The sequence below is a fragment of the Carica papaya genome, chromosome 1, assembly GCF_054855325.1.
Source record: "Carica papaya isolate Zhongbai chromosome 1, ASM5485532v1, whole genome shotgun sequence".
Classification (NCBI taxonomy): Eukaryota; Viridiplantae; Streptophyta; class Magnoliopsida; order Brassicales; family Caricaceae; genus Carica; species Carica papaya.
This window is the reverse complement of record NC_142309.1, coordinates 836,551-857,320: the sequence shown is the minus strand read 5'-3', so window position 1 is coordinate 857,320 and position 20,770 is coordinate 836,551. Positions and strand designations below refer to the sequence as shown.

Here is a 20,770-nt window from a genome sequence, read left to right as displayed (position 1 = left end):
TATATTTTACAAGATTTCCATAAAGACTAGAATTACAAATTTAATGTCATTAACACTTTCAGAGACAGAAGTGGTATCAAAAGCTGTCTATGCTAACAAATTGTTCTTCTTAGTGGGAAGGAAAGAATTTTCTCTTTTAGGTAACCTTGTCCTTTAGCTTAATGCAAACTTCTACATAAAAATTTATATGTTTATCGATCATAAATTTATATGTTCACCCATTTAAATTTAAACTCGAACAATAATTACAAAATATAACTCTTGAATTCTATAACTTTGCTTAATGAAATGAGTTATAGTGAATCAACGACCGTTAAAAAATATACTAAGCTCGTTTAATTTAACTAACATTTTTGAATTAAATCGTGTTACTTCAAAATCCGATGACATTTTTCGTAAACAGTTCAAGAAATTAGTTTATTTTTGGACCCGTCTTATTTTCTGCACTCTTCTTCAGACACAATGGCACGATGTTAGAACCCTATTCAGAGATATTTTTACTGGTACTAATCGAGATTTGGATGTTCTGGTAGAATTCGGAGCATTCCAAAAAACTTGGAGATCCAACTACAGCTTACTATGAAGGTGACAAAGGTGTTGGAAGAGAAATTCTTATGCACCATTACAATTTTCAAAACCGAATTCAAAATGTATGGAGTACTTGTTTTAGAGGTGGCTTTACAGCCAAATTTTCCTCTGGCACTTTCAACCATATCTCCTCAAACGTCTCCATTACATCATTGCAAAAGCAAGAACCATGGTCAAGTTCACAGTTTCCTGCACATCTTAGGCTAATTTTCCTAATGCAATACCAAGTGAAGATCATTGAGTTTGGCCAGTTAAGAATGATAAAACCTAAAGCTCCTGTCCATTTGAAGGATGATCGGGTGAAACCACCGGTTCTGATTCTAGTCCTTCATTTCTATCAATACCCTCAGGTTGACAGGTTTCTCCAGCAGTTTCACCATTTTCGGGATGGAAGTTAATTGGGAACTTTGTGACCCTTGGTTTGTCTGATAGAATATTTCTTTGAACCTTATCAATCAAGACCTTTGGGGGAGGTTCCTCCCGAAGCTGCTCATCATCATAATCGTTATTTAGATAATAGCCAACTCGAACAAATTCCTGACCAAGGTATGAACACGTCAGCAGAAGTACTGTGACACCAATAATATCTTCTTCCCGGATTTTTGATGGATCTGGTGGGTCTGCCTGCAAATTTTCAAAAAGTATAACAAGGTAAAATCAATACTATATGAACATCATGCAAATAAAATATTGTCTAAAAATAAGCCAAAAGAAAGAGTTAATTACCTGTAATACAAAACGATAATTTCCAACATTAACAGGTCCAACAAGTACACTCTCTAACAGTTGATCATAAGTCTCGTCCTCAGCAGATCCGACATATATGAGTTTCCATTCCAAATCTGCACAGGTAATAATATAATAAGGGCAGGCAGTTAAACACACACAGAAGCTAATTTGTTTCTGAATAAGAATGTGAATAATAAAATACTTCCCAGCTTGGATATGAAAGTGCATTGATGCAAGCAAAATTACATATTTAACAATGACCTGATGCCTTTACAATGCAAGGATTGAAAATGTAACTTGACATTAAACAGTAAAAGATCTAAAAGCTTCTGGCAGTATAAACTTTATCTACAATTCAAAATCCAAGAATCACTAGCATTTGCACCCACAAGATACTCATTTGCCATATTCTTCCGTAGCTGGCTAAGCCAAAAATCAAGATGAAAAAAATGTCCATGCAAGCTCAGGCCCCAAAAATTCCACGCTGAAGTGGACATGTACTTCGCCTGTTCTATGCGTGAAAAAAAGCACAACCAACATGGCCTCATCTGATCCCAAAAAGTTCCATTGTCATCATGAATACATTTAACGATGATTATCCAATAACTATCTAGAGATTGAATCCTAGTCTCTTTAATTCGTTCTTGAGGTGAAGTTGCATCATCACTATCTAAGTACGAGACTCTAGAAAAAGACCAGAACTTAACCACCATGAGACTCCTCAAACTAACAGGAGAAAGTAGCATAAACAAAGAATGAGCAAAGGGGGGAAAAAGAAGAAGAAAGATAGTGGCTGATTGGAAACAAAAGAAAGAAGGGAGATATATTCACCTATTAAGTTTTGAACAAAATTTCTATTATGCAAAACTGTACTTGTTTTCCAGAGTCAGATCTCTTGCTCAATATATGTTCACTGCACTACGACCTCAGTAATTTTTAATTTATTCTGATAGCTTTCATCAACATTTTTACTTGCTCTGAAAGATGCTAGCATAAGCATGTGTATAATCACATCTCCTGCATGCTTGACATTTTCTTAATCAGCATTAGAAATGAGCTTTTGATTCGGATAAAAAAACTTATTTCGATAATGTAAACCTCGCTTCATATAGTTGTACGTATACAGAGTAGCATTAATACTATATCATATGATTGCACACGTATATAAAATATATCAAACTTATCCCATAGCCAGGTCCAATAATAATATTCCCTTCAAACCAGCAAATTACTTTCTTCAATCAGATTTCAAATGCTCATATCTGTTAAATATATCTATATACTATTATAACATGACTGCACTAAAACAATAACAATGCACATATAGTACCTACACAGATTGAATTCATACCTTTTCCAATCAAAAACAAGATCTAAGCAATTAATTGATGCTACAAGCAATAAATGGGCAATGCTTTATAGATTTAACTACATGAACCTGAAAGAAAGCTGCTATAAGATTCTCTTAAATGCAACATAATCAAAGTCAGTTAGCACCTTTCAGCATCCACAATCAACTTGAACACACATCCATGGAAGAACATATTTGGCAACTGAATTTCCCATTTGTTCTATGAAGGCTAAACAATGTAAGTGCAGATTCCAATTAAGATATGCCCTTCATGTCTTGTTAGTTTCACAAAATTCCATTTCACCAACTGATCACCTACCAGTGCCGTAAATTAAAATCCATGCTCCATTAAATATTGACAAGCATAATAAGACATTTCACTTAAAATTGCCAAAACCATCTCCTTGCTGTAAACATGTAATCAATAATAAAAACCTAAAGCCCATTTCTTTCTCGAGAACGCTAAATTTAAGAACGGCAAGTAACGAACCGGAACAAACAAGTAATTGTTTTTCTTCTTTCCCCTCATTTCTCCATAACCAAGCCGACCAAGACAAAGAATCAGCGGCATAGGCATAAGTAGCTCAAACAAACTCAAATTAAAGCAACAAGTGAAAACAAAACATCGAAAGGCGCTTCAAAAACCAAAGGAAATGGTAGGGTAAGAATAGGTAGAGGAAGTACCGTCTTTGAGAGGCGTCAAGCACTCGTAGGAGATCTCAAACTGAAAAGGGGTCAAAAAGGGGGCTGGGTTGTCCAAGACGGCGACGTTGGTAATGTTGACAGCACTCATTGTCTCGAATCCCGAGAAATCACCCTAATTGTATACAGTTGCGAGTAGCAATCGATGAAAACCCTAGGTTCCAGAAACTTCATCGAACTCAAAGAAAACACAGAGATAAGCTAAAGAAGAACAACAGCCAACCAAAGTGTTGTTCAAGAAACAAGCTTCTTTGCTTCCAATTACGAGTTTTGGAAGACTGAGAAGGTGGCGATGGTTGACAAGAAGAACCCGAAACAGGATTGAGAGATTCCAGAGGGAAATTTTTCTGGAGAAGAGTTTTTTTTTTTTTTCTTTTTCTCTGAAATGATCTTTTCGGTGGGTCTTTTTCGTGTTATCGCACGGTGAAATTATTTTTAAATCAGTGAACCGGGTGACCGGGATTCTACGACGTGTTACCGGCGATATCCGGTTACGAGATTTGGCGGGAGAGCATAAACGTATGAAAATACCGCCTACGGTGGAGGTTACTGGTCAACTTATTTTCAGGCTTTCCATTTCATGCCAAGTGCGAAATTAAGCAATTAAAACATAATTTTGTTATTTTAGAAGTATATATTTTTAAATTAAAACCATATATAAATTTTAAATTAAATTCCATTAGAGCGAAATTTATTTCTTATAAAAATAATTTTAATTCTAAATATCAATTAAAATTATAAAACGAGTACAACATACAACGTTTCGATCTAGTTTTAAGAATTTCGTATATCTCGTATATTGCGTGTAACGAAGAACTAAGATATTTCGAGTTCGAAAAATCACATTGATATTCAAAATGCCAAAACAATATTTTTTGATACTTGGAATGCTATCAAACACCCATACCCAGAAAACCTATAAATACATTTGCATATGTATACCTTGGTACTTGGGTACATTTTGGTGCATTTCAAGTATCTAAGCTTATTTTTGGGCATTGTTGAATAACTAAGCTTAATTTTGAACATTATAAATGTATTAACAAATTTTTGGACCTTCTTTAACATCCATACCATATATTTTGGCATATTTATAAACATTACAGATTTAGATATATTTTTAAGTATTCAAGTACACGGGTATGTAAAAATTTTAAAGTATTTTTGAAAACGAGAGACGTACCGTTTTATCTTAATTTGTGAATTTAGATACATTTACACTAATGATTTTATATACACCAATGACTTATATAATTAAAATAAGAATAGCATGTGCAAGATTATAATGATAATGTAAATTAAAAAATGAATTTTCATGTACCATTAAAAAAACTGAGTCTACAATCATCTGAAAGCTTAAAAAAAGTTAAGACTGAAGATACCAAGTCATTTATCCCAGAGCAAGGAGCAATATAACTGTATAAGCCAGTCATCAACTCAAATGAGGATCTTTGTGCAAGAGAAGAAAGAAATAAGCAAGTTCAAAGTTGTGCATTTAAGCTGTCTTGCAGAAAGTAAGGCAATTAAACCTGGATTAGGGTTTGGAGGGAAAAAGAATTCCATGGTCTTCATTTCTCTCAACAAATGTATAGCTTCCTGATCCTAACATTGCAGGGTATCACACTAATAACACAATTTTAATAAGCACGATTTGGAGGAAAGGGTAAAATCAAAACATTTAAAATAATCAAGTTGTACCACTCATAATTCATTCGTAGAAATGACTCGCCGAACATATAAATGTTCAGGGCAATTCTTTTGTTGCGTTCTATGTAGCAAATATGTCCCATTCATTCCTTATCTTTATGCCTTTTCTTGAAAGGCCTTCTGTCAGGTTTTGAGTCAACTGAGTGTCTTCCTCCATCTTTGGTTAATTGCTGCAGAATAAAAGGAATTAGTTCAGCTTCCTGGGGTCTTGAAGCCGTAAAACACATTGCAGTAGGAAAGTGAAGGATTTTTTTTATTTAACCTTCTTTCTTCTCTTTGAATTTTTCCTTTGCCGACGTGACCCTTTGTTTTTATCCTTTTGTTCATCCTTGCAGAAATTATCAAAGTGAAGTTAGTGTGCCAGTAAAATGATCGGGCAATAATTCAAACGCTCATTTTTAAGGGGCTCCTCAAATTTTTGATAGACCAACCTGTGAAGAAGGTATAACGGGAGCATGTCTCCTTTCCGGAGTCTCCTGGTGCTCAATCTCCCCATCACTATTGAGCATGCTTTTCAGTCTACCTTCTTTGAGTAATTTCTTGGATCGAGCATGCTTCTGGCATGATGAAAGAAAAAAAGATCATTCAGCCGCAAACTGGTGCACTGGGCAGGCAATTCATACACTAAATAAAGCTAATGAAATCATCTTGTTTTTATGGAGCACAATTGAGTGAAAAGCAGATGATAACCCAAATAACTCCATAGTTCATGCAATACTACTACCTATCCAAGGATGAATAACAAGTTTGAGATCTGCACCAGATAGAAACCACAGTAGGAACATCAAATTTGACATTATCTGACATAAATTGGTCCTAAAATTAGCACATAAAAGTTCCACTTACATTTGGAGGAATATAGAATCTCCCTCTTTCCAAATTTAACAGTTATGTAATATAACTGTTAAGCAGAGTCTATACATAAACAAAAATAAAAGAAATGGCCTAACAGGTTCTACTTATTCAGTTTTCCAGAACCATCTTTGAAGCCACGTGAGGGAGAAAAAGGCACGGAGAGTACAAGGCATTAATCCGAAAAGGAATCAAGCCTCATAGCTCCATAACATGCAGCATTCAGAAGAGCAACAAGAAAACAAAATGATAAGAAACCTCAGAAACATGAAATGATGACTTGGTAAGCAAACACTGCCATCAGCTCCTCATTATAATTCTTAAGATCACGCAGAGTGCTATGTATTAGAAATAAAGTTATTTTAGTATTTAACTATGATTTGCACGTAAGAAGATAGGTCAAAAACATATAAGCAGAATTAACTGCTGGATATCCCCTAAAACTGAGACACAAGAATATTGAAAAGGTACAGGTGTAATAAGGTCGAGACAGAAACCATTCAGAAACCATCCCTTCTTCCTTCAAGGAATCTTCTCTATGAAATTCTGTCACATGAGAGGAATATGATGGACAGAGCCATACCTCAGGCATGTGCCAGATTGAATCAACATGTATAAGTTCCTGCCTACCCTGAAGTAGATAGGCAGAAGGAACAAGATGTACACACTAACCAGAACCACAAATGGATTCTATGCAATTATACCAAATTAGATTAACAAATACATGATTTACAAAAATGAGTTACTCTAGTGCATCAATTTCTCATCAAATGCTTCAAGGCAATCAACATTTGGACAAGATAAGTTATCCCGGATCCTTCAAGTGCACATGAGATCTTTTATCTTCTTGCTTCCTCTCTCTACAAGGGGAAAAATGTGAATGAAACTGACATTATGTGCATGCTCTTTCCTAGCAGTGAAATTCTCCAAACAAGACATGAAAAAAATTCTTTGCAGTACCATCTTTATATGATGTCATGATGCATGAAAAATCTAAAATGAATAAGAAATTAAGTATATAACATGCAAATAAAACAAATTATTTTCCTATAAGTTAAAGCAATAACACAAATAAATAATTTTTTTAATAATTTAAACCATAGGTTATGCAAAATCTTGAATAAATAATTGTCAATGTTCATTTCATCATAAGGAGAAACAACTCCAGCAAATTCTCTTACCTTTGAATTAACATGCGCCCTCATTGTCTCCTCATTTAGGCAAACAATCCGCGGGCATATCTGGCACTTAAACACTGATTTGCATTTTATCATACATGCTGGAATATTATCTGATATTGGTTCCTTTTCAGATGTGGTATAATATTTTGCCTCCAGTAGTTTGGAACTGCGTCCATAAGGTAATTGATTTTCATTTGCCCTGTCACGTCCAGTTGCAGCAGCATCTTCATTTATAAAATCTGCCATTCTACCACAATGTGACTATCCAAAAAGATTCAACTCAACTGGACAAAACCTTAAAGGAAACAAGCTAGGGGTTAGCTACATTTTCATCCAGCTTGCCTGGTTGAAAACTAGACACTTGGTTAAATTTTAAGAAATATGATATTGACTCCTTTATCTGATCTCAAACAAGTTTAGCCCTACCCTAACTCCAATTCTGCCTCCCACAAGATCAAATTATTGTTCATGCTAGTAGTCTCTCCGTAAGATTAGATAACATCATACCTTGACAAATGATTCAGCAGATCATCTCTGTATATACGGCTAAAGTTTCAACTAGAAGTCAGTGCTATTACATGACACTCACAAAGCTGTTTGTAGAACAAGATAATGCATCAAATGTTGTCAACAAAACGGATATTTTCAGAGTTATGAGTCTTATGGAACTCCATATATCATGCAAAAATGTAGGGATAACTTTTATCATTCAAACAATACATAAAAAGCGAGAGAATGTGATGCATTTTTCCAGATTTCATATTGTAAAGCATATCCAACCTGGTAAGTCAACATTAGCCTCATTTCCTGAGCTATCTTCACTCTCATATCCTGAAACATACATATAATTAAGAGAAAGAAAGATGCACATTAGAAGACCATGATAAAGTCCTCAATTTACCATATTATTCCTAAATAGTAGAAAAACTTTCATAAACCAGACAACTTTGTAAAACAAAAAGTGCATAATGCAAATAGAATTCTTTAACAGGGAAAAGAGTATGCAAATATGGGACAAATTTTGTTGCTTTTATAAGAAAAATAATAACACGTAACAATCTACTAACTTACCCAAAGACATGAAGATGATAGCATAATACTCAGTTTCACTAAAATAGAAACCTCTGTATGCTAAGATAACTAAAAGAGTTGAAAGTAGATCTTGAGGATAGAATTAATTTTCTCCTAGATATGAATCACAAATTTACTTTTTGTGGTGATGAAGCAAGTTTATTCCCCCAGAATGACGTTGTATTCAGGTTTCCTTTGAAATTAATTTGAAGAGTAAAGCTTCCCTCCATATGGTTTTCCTCATTTGACAATAAATTTTGGGAAGAATCTTCGTTATTGACATCTAGAGAGGGAGGAGAAGAATCCTTGTTATGGCTTCCCAATGTGTTTGAAGGAGAACAAATCTCCCAAGCATCTCCCCATTTTTCTGTATGGATGGTAGAAGGTTGAGACCTTCATCTCTCAGTATTAGTACCGGGCTAGTTCTAGTGCCTTGAGACCATAGGACTGTTTCAAAGTTGGCAATGCTAAGACGAACCTTCTCTCCTGTATTCTATTGGTTATTTTCTGGTCATATGAGAAAGGAAGAAATAGAAAACCTTACAAATACTTTCTCTATTGGCGACTTGTAAATGCCTTTGTGCCTCGTCTACGGCCTTCTATCATATTACATTGAAATCATTTTAAGCATATAAACATAAAAATAGAAGGCACAATTAATCTAAAAACAGCTGCAACCTTGCCTTTCAGATCACTGCATTAGAAATAAACAAAGAAATAAAATTGGCTGGCACAAACCAGATGAGGTAGAGCAGGATCCACGATTTTTTTTCAGTTCAATAGCAGAATCATCCTCTGTTTCTTCGTCTTCTGATTCTTCCGCGACAGCATCATTGTCTGGTTCTTCTTCCGAGGTTTCAACTTCAAGTTCAGAATCAGAGGAGAAGGAAGATGAATCCGTGGCATTATCTCTGTCACCATGTTCAACCCTGTAGAATCGTCTCTTTATCATTTTTGGTCCTCTCAATCAACTACAAGAGAGAAAAAAATAGTTGGAAACAGAAAGAAAATACGTGAAGAAAACATCTATTTTGCCATTTTACTATTTTAGAAGTGTTACTATTATGCAGTCATCCAATATGCAATTTTAAAGTGATAAATTATTATATGCATCCCTTAACACTCTATTTCAGGCTGGCTACAATCACCATGCCAGTATACAATAACTACTTCACAGTGGATTCCCACAAAATTTATAGAACTTATTTTCTCTCAACATATCTCTTTTGATAAATCTGTTTTGGCATCCCTGTAGTAACATAAAAGACCTAACTTACTAATTAACTGGAATTAAACATAGTACTTTGATGTCTCTATAATATTCTAGTCTAATATCTAACTTTCATCTTCTATTAGGAAAAAAAGGGGAAAAAAAACATGGAGACAACCCAACTTACCTTGCTTTTGGCTCAATTTCTATTCAATTCTTAGTTCTAATTCCTCATATTAGTAAGATTAATATCAGAACCAGAGCTGAAAATTTTACTAGATAAATTAACCAAACGCAACCTTTCTCGATATCAAAAGCAGAAAATTTTGATTTCAATGCCAATCCATGAGAGCAAAAAGCCACATGAATACGTTCAAAGAAAAAAAAAGAAACTAGCAAATACCAAACACAGACAGAACATGAAAAAATTCTACTGGCCTAATAATGAAAAATTTTGAAGAGAAGAGAAACAAAGTTCTTGCAGTGTATAATACCAATTGATAAAGATTAAAACCGATAAAAGCTCTTCGTTTTCGTACTAACACAGAGAAACAGAGAGCAGAGCCGACGATCTCCTACTCGGAACGAGAAAGAAAGGGTTTGTCCTTGGGCCTTCTCTCTGCGTATGTAATTTAGGGCTTGTCCACGTAAAAATAATATTTGACGGACGTTAAACACGACATAGATAGAGATAAAAATATATTTATTTTTAAAAAATTATATTAAAATTTTAATTTATTAAAAATATAATTATTTCGATTAATATTATTTTTTAATCATAAAATATTTTTTAAAATTATATTAACTTGATTACATTAATCTTAATAAACTAAATTAATAAAAATTAATTGGGATTACTTAAAAGTCGTTAGTAGCGCGTGTGAAAAGTCAAGAAATTGTAACGCAAATTTGATTCGTCCGTCTCCACCAACTCAGCGCCCGCCACGTCCCCACAGGGGGTAAAGCTGTCATTTCACAGCAGCACCTTCGTATCCCCGTATTCAGCAACTGAATCTTTCCTGATTATTTATTTAATTTTGTTGATGAAAACATTTCCCGATATACTCTGAGAAATTACGTATCGACTCTAGTAAACTATTTTAAGATCTTCAATTTGATTATTATCATGGCGGATTCGGCTTCTAGAAATGTAATCGATGGGAACGTCCTCGCGGCCAAGGCTCTCGCTCGCTTCGGGGTGACTCACATGTTTGGAGTCGTTGGAATCCCCGTCACTTCTCTGGCTAACCGCGCCGTGGCGCTTGGAATTCGGTTCATCGCATTTCACAACGAGCAATCAGCGGGCTATGCCGCCTCTGCTTATGGTTACCTCACTGGACTCCCTGGTATCCTCCTTACGGTGTCCGGACCGGGATGCGTTCACGGACTTGCGGGGCTTTCGAACGCTATGGTGAATACCTGGCCTATGGTCATGATCTCAGGTTCATCCGACCAGAAGGACGCCGGACGCGGCGACTTTCAAGAGCTCGATCAAATTGAGGCCGTGAAACCTTTCTCCAAGTTTTCCGCGAAAGCGAAGGACGTAAGGGAAGTTCCTGATTGTGTAGCTCAGGTTCTTACTCGGGCCGTCTCGGGTAGACCTGGCGGGTGTTATCTAGATCTACCTACTGATGTCTTGCACCAAACGATATCGGAATCCGATGCGGAGATTCTGTTAACCGAAGCTGAGAAATATAGGAAAACGGACTCGATTGTTAGTGTAGGGAGCTCCGAGATTGAGAAAGCGGTTTCATTGCTCAGAACAGCAGAGAAGCCGTTGATAGTGTGTGGGAAAGGCGCAGCTTACGCGCGAGCCGAAGGTGAATTGAGGAAGTTGGTGGAGAGTACGGGGATCCCTTTTTTGCCTACTCCAATGGGTAAAGGTCTGTTGTCTGATACTCATGAGCTTGCTGCAAGTGCAGCTAGGTCGCTTGCTATTGGCAAATGTGATGTTGCGTTGGTAGTCGGTGCTAGATTGAATTGGTTGTTACACTTTGGCGAGACACCGAAATGGTCGAAGGATGTGAAGTTTATTCTCGTGGATGTGAGCGAGGAAGAGATTCAGTTAAGGAAACCTCATCTGGGTATCGTTGGAGATGCGAAAAGGGTTCTCGAGATGATCAATAAGGAAATTAAGGATGATCCTTTTTGTTTGGGGAAGTCTCATCCCTGGGTCGAGGCCATTTCGAGCAAAGTGAAGGACAATGTGTCAAGAATGGAGGCTCAGTTGGCGAAGGATGTGGTGCCTTTTAATTTCTTGACGCCGATGAGAATCATAAGGGACGCGATTTTGGGGTTGGGGAGTCCTGCTCCGGTAGTGGTTTCTGAGGGGGCGAATACTATGGATGTTGGTAGAGCGGTTTTGGTTCAGACAGAGCCGAGGACAAGGCTGGATGCAGGGACTTGGGGAACGATGGGGGTTGGTTTGGGTTATTGCATTGCTGCTGCAGTGGCTTCACCTGAGCGGCTTGTGGTTGCTGTTGAAGGAGATTCTGGATTTGGGTTCAGTGCCATGGAAGTTGAGGTAGCTTCTTCACTTTCTTTGTAAATTACACTTCCATAAATTTTCATCTTTGATAACTATCTACTGCCATCATTGTTGCTGCTTTGTGCGTCAATTTGTTTATTAACATAATCTGATTGTTTAAAGATGTTGACGGGTCCTTACAATTTTATTATTGGACTGACGAGGTTTTGTTTGTACTGTTACCTTGTAGTACTTTCTTGTGAATCATGTAGGATCCTATTTGCCTTTTGTTTCTACAAGTGTAATCTACACTTCATGATGTGAAACTGAAATGTTTATACTTGTTTTATAACCAATTCGTTCGTTAAAATTAACGTGAAAGTTAAGTTAATAGTATTGATGTAAGATTATATAGTCCCTGCTTATTTGAAAACGGATGGTAAAAGTATAGCATGAGTTCAAATATAACTTTTTGTTTCTTCTCAAACTGATGTCATGTTCTTATTGTCATTTTCCAAGTCTCATTTTATTTTCAGTCATTTGCTGAAATATGCATTTAGAAACTAAAAACTCTAAATAAATTTCTACAATTGAACGGGGTCTTACTCTTTTTCATTTTCATGATCTTATTCAATAAATAATTTTCTGGTAAGTGCCTCTCAGAAACAAAATTCTGGTGAGTATGAAGACCCAGAATTTTGGCTGCCTATTAGGTTAAGGAGCACAGGCTTTACAAAGATATTTCTTTGTGTATTTTACATAAAAATTGACTGGCTGTTTTTTATTGGTTTTACCTCATTTGTTCTGGCTTTTTTTGGTTTTCATTTTATTTTGTTTTGAAGACAGCTTGTCCTCCCCTGTTGTGCTTTTCCTTTTGCCTTTTTCCGATAACACTTCCTTTCTATAAAAATTCTTGTATAAATGTTTTCTCCTATGATATGTTTAGAACTTAAGCTTTGAAATTTTAAGTGTTATAATGAGTAGGAATAGACGAGGATGAGCATTTTATCTCTTCTCCCAAAATGGGGAGTAGATAATGTAAACTGACATATGCATCAATACCTCAGATGAATGTTCTCATCTCAGATCAAGCTGCTCGGTTCTGTCTTCTTCTTTCTTTTTGTGATTTTTTCTGAATGTTCTTAGTAATTCCCTTATTTGTTTACCCTGTAACTGGAGAAATTATTGCAATTCGGTAATCTGCCTTCTTTTCTCATCCTACAGTCATTGGTTCGGTATCAGTTGCCTGTGGTTGTAATAGTTTTTAATAATGGTGGTGTATATGGTGGTGATCGGAGGAATCCTGAAGAAGTTACAGGACCTCATAAAGATGATCCAGCTCCCACTTCCTTTGTTCCTGGTGCGGCATATCATACTCTTATTGAGGCTTTTGGAGGAAAAGGTTATCTTGTTGGAACACCGGATGAACTCAAGTCTGCTCTTGCTGAATCTTTTTCTGCGCGAAAACCAGCTGTTATAAATGTTATTATTGATCCTTTTGCTGGTGCTGAGAGTGGGAGGATGCAACACAAGAATTGAGGTAGGTTTCTGCATTTCTTTGTATCTGCTGCTAGCCTGCTGCAGGAGCTGGTGTTGCACCATGCCCTTCAATAATGTTAAGTTTCCAAATTTCAACTGCTGTTTAGAATCACACGCATCATGTTCAATTACAGAATGATGTGCGTAGATGCAAAGAGAGTTTCCCACAAACAAAAACTCCATCTAATATGATGGACCAAGTGAATATATAGATGTTGGCTATTCTAATTTGCTGTGCGTAAATTTAAGTACTTTAAACTGCTGTTTCAAAAGTTCTTCTGGTAATTAATAGTGCTTTCTTGCGGTTAACATTTTCCCTTGAAGCCAATATTATAATCTTAGAGTTCATAGATAATAACATGCTTTCTTGATTAATATGAATAAGGAATTCTATTTCCACCTATAACTTGATTGGAAGTCTTATTGGATATCTGAGTCACTGAATACTGAAAGGAAAGTCAGAAGAAAAAGAGTTCTCAAAGAAATTTTTATGGTTAAAGCCCCTCTTATTATTGTTGTCACAGAACAAAGAGACAGTAAACTGTAGTATTCAATCTGAAAAGTGTTGTTTATCCTTCTGGATTGATCTGGCTCTTAAGTTTGGGTGTTGTTTATTCAATCTGAAAAGTGTTCTCAGAGAACAACTAGGGTGTTGTTTATCCTTCTGGATTGATCTGTTCTCTTTTAGTTCTTTTGTCCTTTCCTGTTGATAGAGAACCAGTATTTACAACAAGTCTAAAACCTTCCACAAATGTAAGGTTAATATCTCCTTAGTCCTTAGTTCTCAATTACTGCAGGTTTATTCAGATTCAATCGCTTAATCATTTGATAGGCAACTGGATTAGGTCCATTGTTTTTGGCTGAAAAGCAACTGTATTGAACCAACAATGTATTGAAATATACCTAAGTGTTCTGTGCATGCTTTGATTTCGTTCCATAATTATTCTTTATCTTGGTACGAGGAGAAAAACGAAATACAAGTTGCAGTGCAGAAGAAACTGAAAACCAGAGTAAGTATCAAAAGCAAGTATCAAAGTATTTGATATTCAACTAAATATGGTTTCTGACATTCTCGGTTGTGTTGGTTCAACTGCTCTTTTGGGTTTTACAGTAGGTGTGGCAATTCGTAGATGAAAAAAATACCTGGGGATATCATATATGAAGAAAAAGCTGGAGAAGAGAGATTTAAAGAACCTTTAAGCCAAAAAAGGCTAAGATGGCTAATTGGAGGAAATTTTCTCTATTTTATGTGGAATATCTGTGATAAATAACCTCTTGGCTTGTAGCGGATTTTGTGTTCCCCGGAAATGTGATTGAGGAAATAGAAATGATTGTCAGGAGCATGTAGTGGGGTGTTAAGGAAGACCATTGCATGGTTTTACACTGGTGGGATGGGAGACTATCTGTAGACCAAAAGGCTGATGGTGGACCGGGGATTAGGAAATTAGAGCAATAACTTAGCTGGTCTCAAAGCTGGCATTGTAAATCCAAACTGACCATGATAGGTTCTGGATGGAATTGGTGAATGCAAAGTATATGAAGGGATTGAGTATTGAACAAATTACCCTAAAGAGAGGGGACTCTCCTCTTTGGAAAGGAATCCTTGAGTTAAGAAAAATACTAAGAGAGGATTGCTATAGGCTTATTGGAGACAGGAAGTACACTAGCATGTAGTGTGGTCCATGGATCCCCACCTTAAAAGGCTTTATACCTAGCTGCCCGATTGTTCCAAGATGTGAACCAAGTGATGACCATAGGAGAAAATCAAGGAACGCCCAGTTGCCTAATGCTATATTCCCCAAGGAAGTGATGGAAGAGATTTGTAAGATAAAATTATCACAGGTGAGGATGGAAGATGCTTTGATATCGAATCTGCTTATGATCTCTAGTGTAGAATGAGGAAACCTCCTTCGGAACGTGCAAGCTCAAAGCCACCAGCTCAATGTCTGGAAAGAAATATGGAGAGCTCCGGTGGAAGATCCTTCACAAGGCATTATTACTAGGTATGTCCTCTAATACCTCTAACAATAGGAGGGCACAGAGTGTTTGCCAAACTGGGACTAACTCCTACGACGACTACCCATTTCCAAATTGTCATTTAACAAGAATTCTATGGCTTGGAATCCAATGGGGCCATTATCTTTAAGTTATTATTTTTATCATAAGTTATTTATTTACTATATATAAAATATTATATTATGATTAGTCTGTATATATTATTTAATAAAAAATTTATAAATTCTTATTAAAACATTATAGAAATTTAATAAAATTGAATGCAGATATTTTTAATCAAGTGTAAATTCTATCTTGAATATTAATAGTAACAGCAAATGGTGTGGTATATTCTAAGAGTTGACACCATAGGATAAAGTATATCATATATGCACATGTAAATGTGATGCTATACCCATTTATATAGATTTTTTCATGCACATTAACTCATCATATGTATATATATATATATACACACACATACACATGCAGACACACATGTACATGCGAATCATGCAGTGGGTATCGAATAATTAAGCTTATCGAGTACATTATAGTATCCAAGGAATTAATAATATATATGTGTGTGTTCAATTATTTGTGTTATCTTATAATTAATTAGTGATTAATTAATTAATTAATTTATTTATTTATTTATTTTCAAGAGTACCTCTGCCATTTTCATGAATTCCCATCCGCCAAATATATTTCACAATTCATGGAAGAATCAGTAATATATATTAATCATTAAATATATTTTAAATAATTAAGATATATATATATATATATTTATCATATTATTACATTGTATAATTCAATTTAATAAATTATTCAATTAAATATTTATTAATATTAAAGATATTTAAAAAAAATAAAAAGTAGAAAATATTCTGAATTTATGATATTATGGAGTAATATTGAAGATTGATATATATATATATATATATATATATAATACATAATAAACAATAAATTTTTATTATCTCTTTTAATTTTTTTTTTTCAGTTTATTATATATTATAGATATATTAATAATACATAAATTAATATATACATATATATAGGGGCCCAAAATCCCACATCAAATCCTGACTAGTTGATATTATCTTTAAATTATGTTTTTTTTTTTTAAAAAAAAATATAAATTCTTATAATCACATTAAAAAAAATATAAATATAAATATATTTTATTTTACTAATTACATTCAAATTAATTATATCTTTAGAGATTTTTTTTTTAAATTATAACATTGTGTAAATAAATATTTCAAAATAATATATTTAAATAATTTTAAATTTTAAACATCAAAGGAAAATATTGAATTTTATCTTAATAAATTATAATATTTTTTATTTTTTAAAAATATTTTATAATGATTAAATTCACTTTAATTTATTTAAAAAATAAAAAAATTAATTTTTTTTAAAAAAGAAATTAATTCTTGACAGTACAACCATCAAACAAGAAGTACTGCCAATTCAGAAATCTTCTTGACTGCTAATGTCAAATATATCTATACATACACATGTACATATATATATATATATATTTATATATTCTCTTGAAAAATCAAAATAATGACAACTTTGGGAAGGCGTGTTCCATGTCTATCCCGCAAACCGTTGGCCATATTCCATTTGATTCGTTATCAGACTTGAGCATTTATATGCAGATTAGTAATCGGTAGAAGCAATTCTCGTGAGCAGGCGAGAGGCGGCAATGGCGGAAATAACGGAGAGTAAAGAGAGGAAGTGGGCGATCAACGGAGGAGCATTCGTGGAGGAAGTGAAGAAGGCAGGTAAATTCGCAGCTCCCATGGTAGCTGTTACACTTATGCAATACCTTTTACAGGTTGTTTCCGTCATCATGGCCGGTCACCTTGGCGAGCTTGCTCTCTCAACTGTCGCCATTGCCACTTCTCTCACCAATGTCACCGGCTTCAGTCTTCTTGTATGTCTTCTACTCTTCATCTCTGTTTTTGTCCTGAATCTATCAATCATAAATTTGAATTTGTCACATCTACATTGACACGATACTGACGGAATCGATACCAAACGTCGCTGAAACTGAAGAAATCTGGATAGAAATTGAACTGAAACTATAAACCAGTTTATGGCAGAGTCCGGAAGTAAAATTGATTAGGTTTAACTACGAGCGTCTTTCTTCTTTACAGAAATTGCCAACGTCTTAAGATTCAATAGAAGACGCGAATTCCTTGAACCTGTAGGTCATGAAATGACACGGACCCTTTCAACTCTGTTTTTATCTCCCACCCGGTGATTTTATTCAAGCTGCGTCTCTAGAGAATTGAATCCAGACCTCTCCACTTGCTTCTGTTTTTTATTCTTGTTTACCACTAATCTGCATCTCTACAAAATTGATCACGACTTTTCCACTTGCTTCTGTTTTTTATTGTTTTCCCTCTGCTGTCTCAAAAATATTTTATAATTTTTATTTAGTTGCAAAGAGACTGATTTTTTGTCACTTTTGTATTGATCAAATGACCTGAATCACGCCGTGTTGCGGTTTTAATTCTTTCTTTTTCTTCTTTACCAAACAGTCTGGTATTGTGGGTGGCTTGGAGACTCTATGTGGGCAAGCTTATGGAGCACAACAGTATCAAAAGCTTGGTGTTTATACGTACAGTGCTATTATCTCGCTCACCCTTGTTTGTCTTCCAGTTTGTCTACTATGGATTTTCATGGATAAACTACTACTTCTATTCGGCCAAGATCCTACAGTCTCCCATGAAGCACGTAATTACTCCATGTGGCTTATCCCTGCACTATTTGGTGGTGCTGTCCTTAAACCATTGACCCGTTATTTTCAGACTCAGAGTCTGATTCTTCCATTGTTTTTAAGCTCCTTCTCTGTTCTGTGCTTCCATATACCCGTTTGTTGGTTTTTAGTCTATAAAATGGGATTAGGAGCTACCGGCACAGCTCTGACCTTCAGTTTATCAACTTGGTTGAACGTCATATTGCTTGGATTTTACGCTGCATACTCGTCTGCTTGTGAGAAAACTCGGGCGCCATTGACAGCGGCTGCTTTTCATGGGATTGGATTGTTTTTCCGCCTAGGGGTACCCTCTGCTGTGATGACATGGTAAACCTTATCTTGTTGTTTTATGTTATGAACTTATGTTTGAGGTGATTCTTTTAGATGGTTGAACTAATATGCTGATTATTTCAGTCTCAAATGGTGGTCAATGGAGTTGCTAGTTCTGCTATCAGGCATTTTGCCAAATCCAAAACTGGAAACTTCAGTGCTTTCTATATGGTATACATGCATTCATTTGAGAAATTCCATTAACTTGATGCTTCTTTATTCAAAATTCTAACCCTTCTCATAATTCTGTAATCAGTCTCACAATCTCTACCCTGCACTTCAACATACCATACGCATTTGGAGCTGCTGTGAGGTCTTCTTCAAACCCATTTTTCTGTGCATATACTTAACATATGCACGATAATATTAATGTTAATATGTTTATAATATAGACTGAAAAAAGGGCATTAATTTAATTTTATAGCACAAGGGTTTCAAATGAATTGGGAGCTGGGAATCCTGAATCTGCCAGAGTTGCTGTAATGGCTGTAATGTTTCTTGCCGCAATTGAGGCAGCTGTCGTAAGTACTGTTCTCTTCAGCTGCCGTCATATTCTGGGATATGCTTACAGCAATGTGCAGCAAGTTGTTCATTATGTTGGAGTAATGATGCCTTTGATTTGCCTCTCAGTTATTATGGACAGTTTACAGGCAGTACTTTCTGGTCAGTTCCTTTCCTTTCAATGGATTTTTTACTCAATGTTCTTGCCATTCTTTTCCTTATAAATCCTTATTCAGTACTCTTTACTATATCAAGAATAAGCTATTGCGCAAAATAAGATCCGTAACCGTTTATGTTCATACTGCCTTACTCGGTAAAGCTAACCCATGATGCTTCTTGATTATGTGACTCCTTCCAATATTGCCAATTCAGCCATAAACAAATCCTTCCCAATACTTCCAATTGTGCACAAAAACAACTGATGTTTACATATACAATCTCAGTTATCATTACTTGTCAGATTTAGCCATAAACATATAATCTAAGAGCAATAGAAGGAAAAAAGCAAAACAGTAAAATGATTAGAGAACTGAGAGTTGTGAGTTTTGTTTGGATGAGCAGGAGTTGCTAGAGGCTGTGGATGGCAACGAACGGGCGCATACATCAACCTTGGTGCATTTTACTTCGTTGGGCTTCCGGTCGGTGTTGTGCTGGGATTTGTTGCACATTTAAGAGGAAAAGGTCTCTGGATTGGTATAGTTGCTGGCTCCATTGTGCAGTCTACCCTTCTTGCTCTTGTCACTACCTTCACTAACTGGGCAAAACAGGTTCCAATTACTTCAAGTCTTTTATTTGCTCCCACTTATATATAATACATATACATATACACACACACACACATATAGAATATAAGTTGTCAGCCAGCTTAACTGAATGATAATTTTAATAATGCCATAATAGGCAGCTAAGGCGAAGGAAAGAATATTTGAAGAGGCCAGAAGAGGGGACGAGTAAATTGGAGAACATTGTTGGGTAACCCATTTTGATCAATATATATTGAAAACTATGTATATATAATGTAATGGGGGATAAGCACCCCTCTCTATTCATGGAAGAGGAAGATATCCTGAGTAAAGTGTCATTCTAGTATGTAATTTAACTATTGGAGATAGATAAATGCATGTAAATATATATTTATAGCATACTCTTAGTTCATGTTTGAATAAATTTTAGTAATAGATAATTAATGTATAATAATGACAGTGATTGAATAATAATGATAGTATATATGAATTACAATATTTTTTTTTATATTTAAATAATTATATATTAATATATGTTAATGACAGATATTTTATTTAGATAATAAAATGATATAATTGTATTTTTAATTAAATTATTAATTAAACTATATTTTATTGTATGTAATAATAAATAATATATAAGATTTATGTAATAAAAAAATAAATTATTTAAAAATATAATTAAATAAATAATTATTATATATAATTAAATTAAATTTTTATATTTAATAAAATAAATAATTATTATTTATATATTAAAAATAAATGATTGTAATTATATATTATTATATTAAATTTAAAATTATTTTAATAAATAAAAAATTAAAACGTATATAAAATAATTGAATTAATTTATTAAATATATTTTATGAGAGTGTTTGTTTATGAATGTATTACAGAAATTAAGTATATTTTACGACGATATAACAGAAAGAAAATTATCTGTCTATCACATAATACATATTCGGTAATTTTAAAAATTTATATTAAATTTATCAGTCGGTCGTCGTTTGCTATCATTTCAT

General features: G+C 34.6%; 4 protein-coding genes across 6 annotated transcripts; 2 read left to right on the top strand and 2 right to left on the bottom strand.

The window, feature by feature from the left end:
- Nucleotides 1-597: 597 nt before the first annotated feature.
- Nucleotides 598-3,792, bottom strand: LOC148269053 (putative histone chaperone ASF1A). The gene is made up of 3 exons (XM_088212259.1): nucleotides 3,353-3,792; nucleotides 1,315-1,430; nucleotides 598-1,212 (listed from the first exon to the last, which is right to left on the bottom strand). The coding sequence occupies exons 1-3, from the start codon at nucleotides 3,459-3,461 to the stop codon at nucleotides 856-858; spliced, it is 582 nt and encodes a 193-aa protein (XP_088068385.1). The 5' UTR covers nucleotides 3,462-3,792; the 3' UTR covers nucleotides 598-855.
- A 1,050-nt stretch (nucleotides 3,793-4,842) lies between these two features.
- On the bottom strand, nucleotides 4,843-10,064 carry LOC110807497 (stress response protein). 3 transcript variants are annotated; one of them, XM_022032637.2, is made up of 7 exons: nucleotides 9,935-10,064; nucleotides 8,920-9,152; nucleotides 7,891-7,941; nucleotides 7,111-7,349; nucleotides 5,509-5,634; nucleotides 5,340-5,405; nucleotides 4,843-5,247 (listed from the first exon to the last, which is right to left on the bottom strand). In XM_022032637.2, exons 2-7 carry the CDS (start codon nucleotides 9,131-9,133, stop codon nucleotides 5,161-5,163), a joined length of 783 nt encoding a protein of 260 aa, XP_021888329.1. In that variant the 5' UTR covers nucleotides 9,134-9,152; nucleotides 9,935-10,064; the 3' UTR covers nucleotides 4,843-5,160. The 3 variants fall into 3 exon arrangements, with proteins under 3 accessions (XP_021888329.1, XP_021888330.1, XP_021888328.1); XM_022032638.2 differs by having other exon boundaries at nucleotides 9,931-10,053; XM_022032636.2 differs by having other exon boundaries at nucleotides 9,886-10,045.
- Nucleotides 10,065-10,416: 352 nt separating this feature from the next.
- LOC110807471 (Thiamine pyrophosphate dependent pyruvate decarboxylase family protein) lies at nucleotides 10,417-13,625 on the top strand. Its single transcript, XM_022032609.2, has 2 exons — nucleotides 10,417-11,915; nucleotides 13,083-13,625. Exons 1-2 carry the CDS (start codon nucleotides 10,518-10,520, stop codon nucleotides 13,395-13,397), a joined length of 1,713 nt encoding a protein of 570 aa, XP_021888301.1. The 5' UTR covers nucleotides 10,417-10,517; the 3' UTR covers nucleotides 13,398-13,625.
- A 3,246-nt stretch (nucleotides 13,626-16,871) lies between these two features.
- LOC110807472 (protein DETOXIFICATION 12-like) lies at nucleotides 16,872-20,253 on the top strand. Its single transcript, XM_022032610.2, has 7 exons — nucleotides 16,872-17,343; nucleotides 17,954-18,498; nucleotides 18,586-18,672; nucleotides 18,758-18,814; nucleotides 18,926-19,164; nucleotides 19,564-19,769; nucleotides 19,903-20,253. The coding sequence occupies exons 1-7, from the start codon at nucleotides 17,113-17,115 to the stop codon at nucleotides 19,954-19,956; spliced, it is 1,419 nt and encodes a 472-aa protein (XP_021888302.1). The 5' UTR covers nucleotides 16,872-17,112; the 3' UTR covers nucleotides 19,957-20,253.
- Nucleotides 20,254-20,770: the final 517 nt, after the last annotated feature.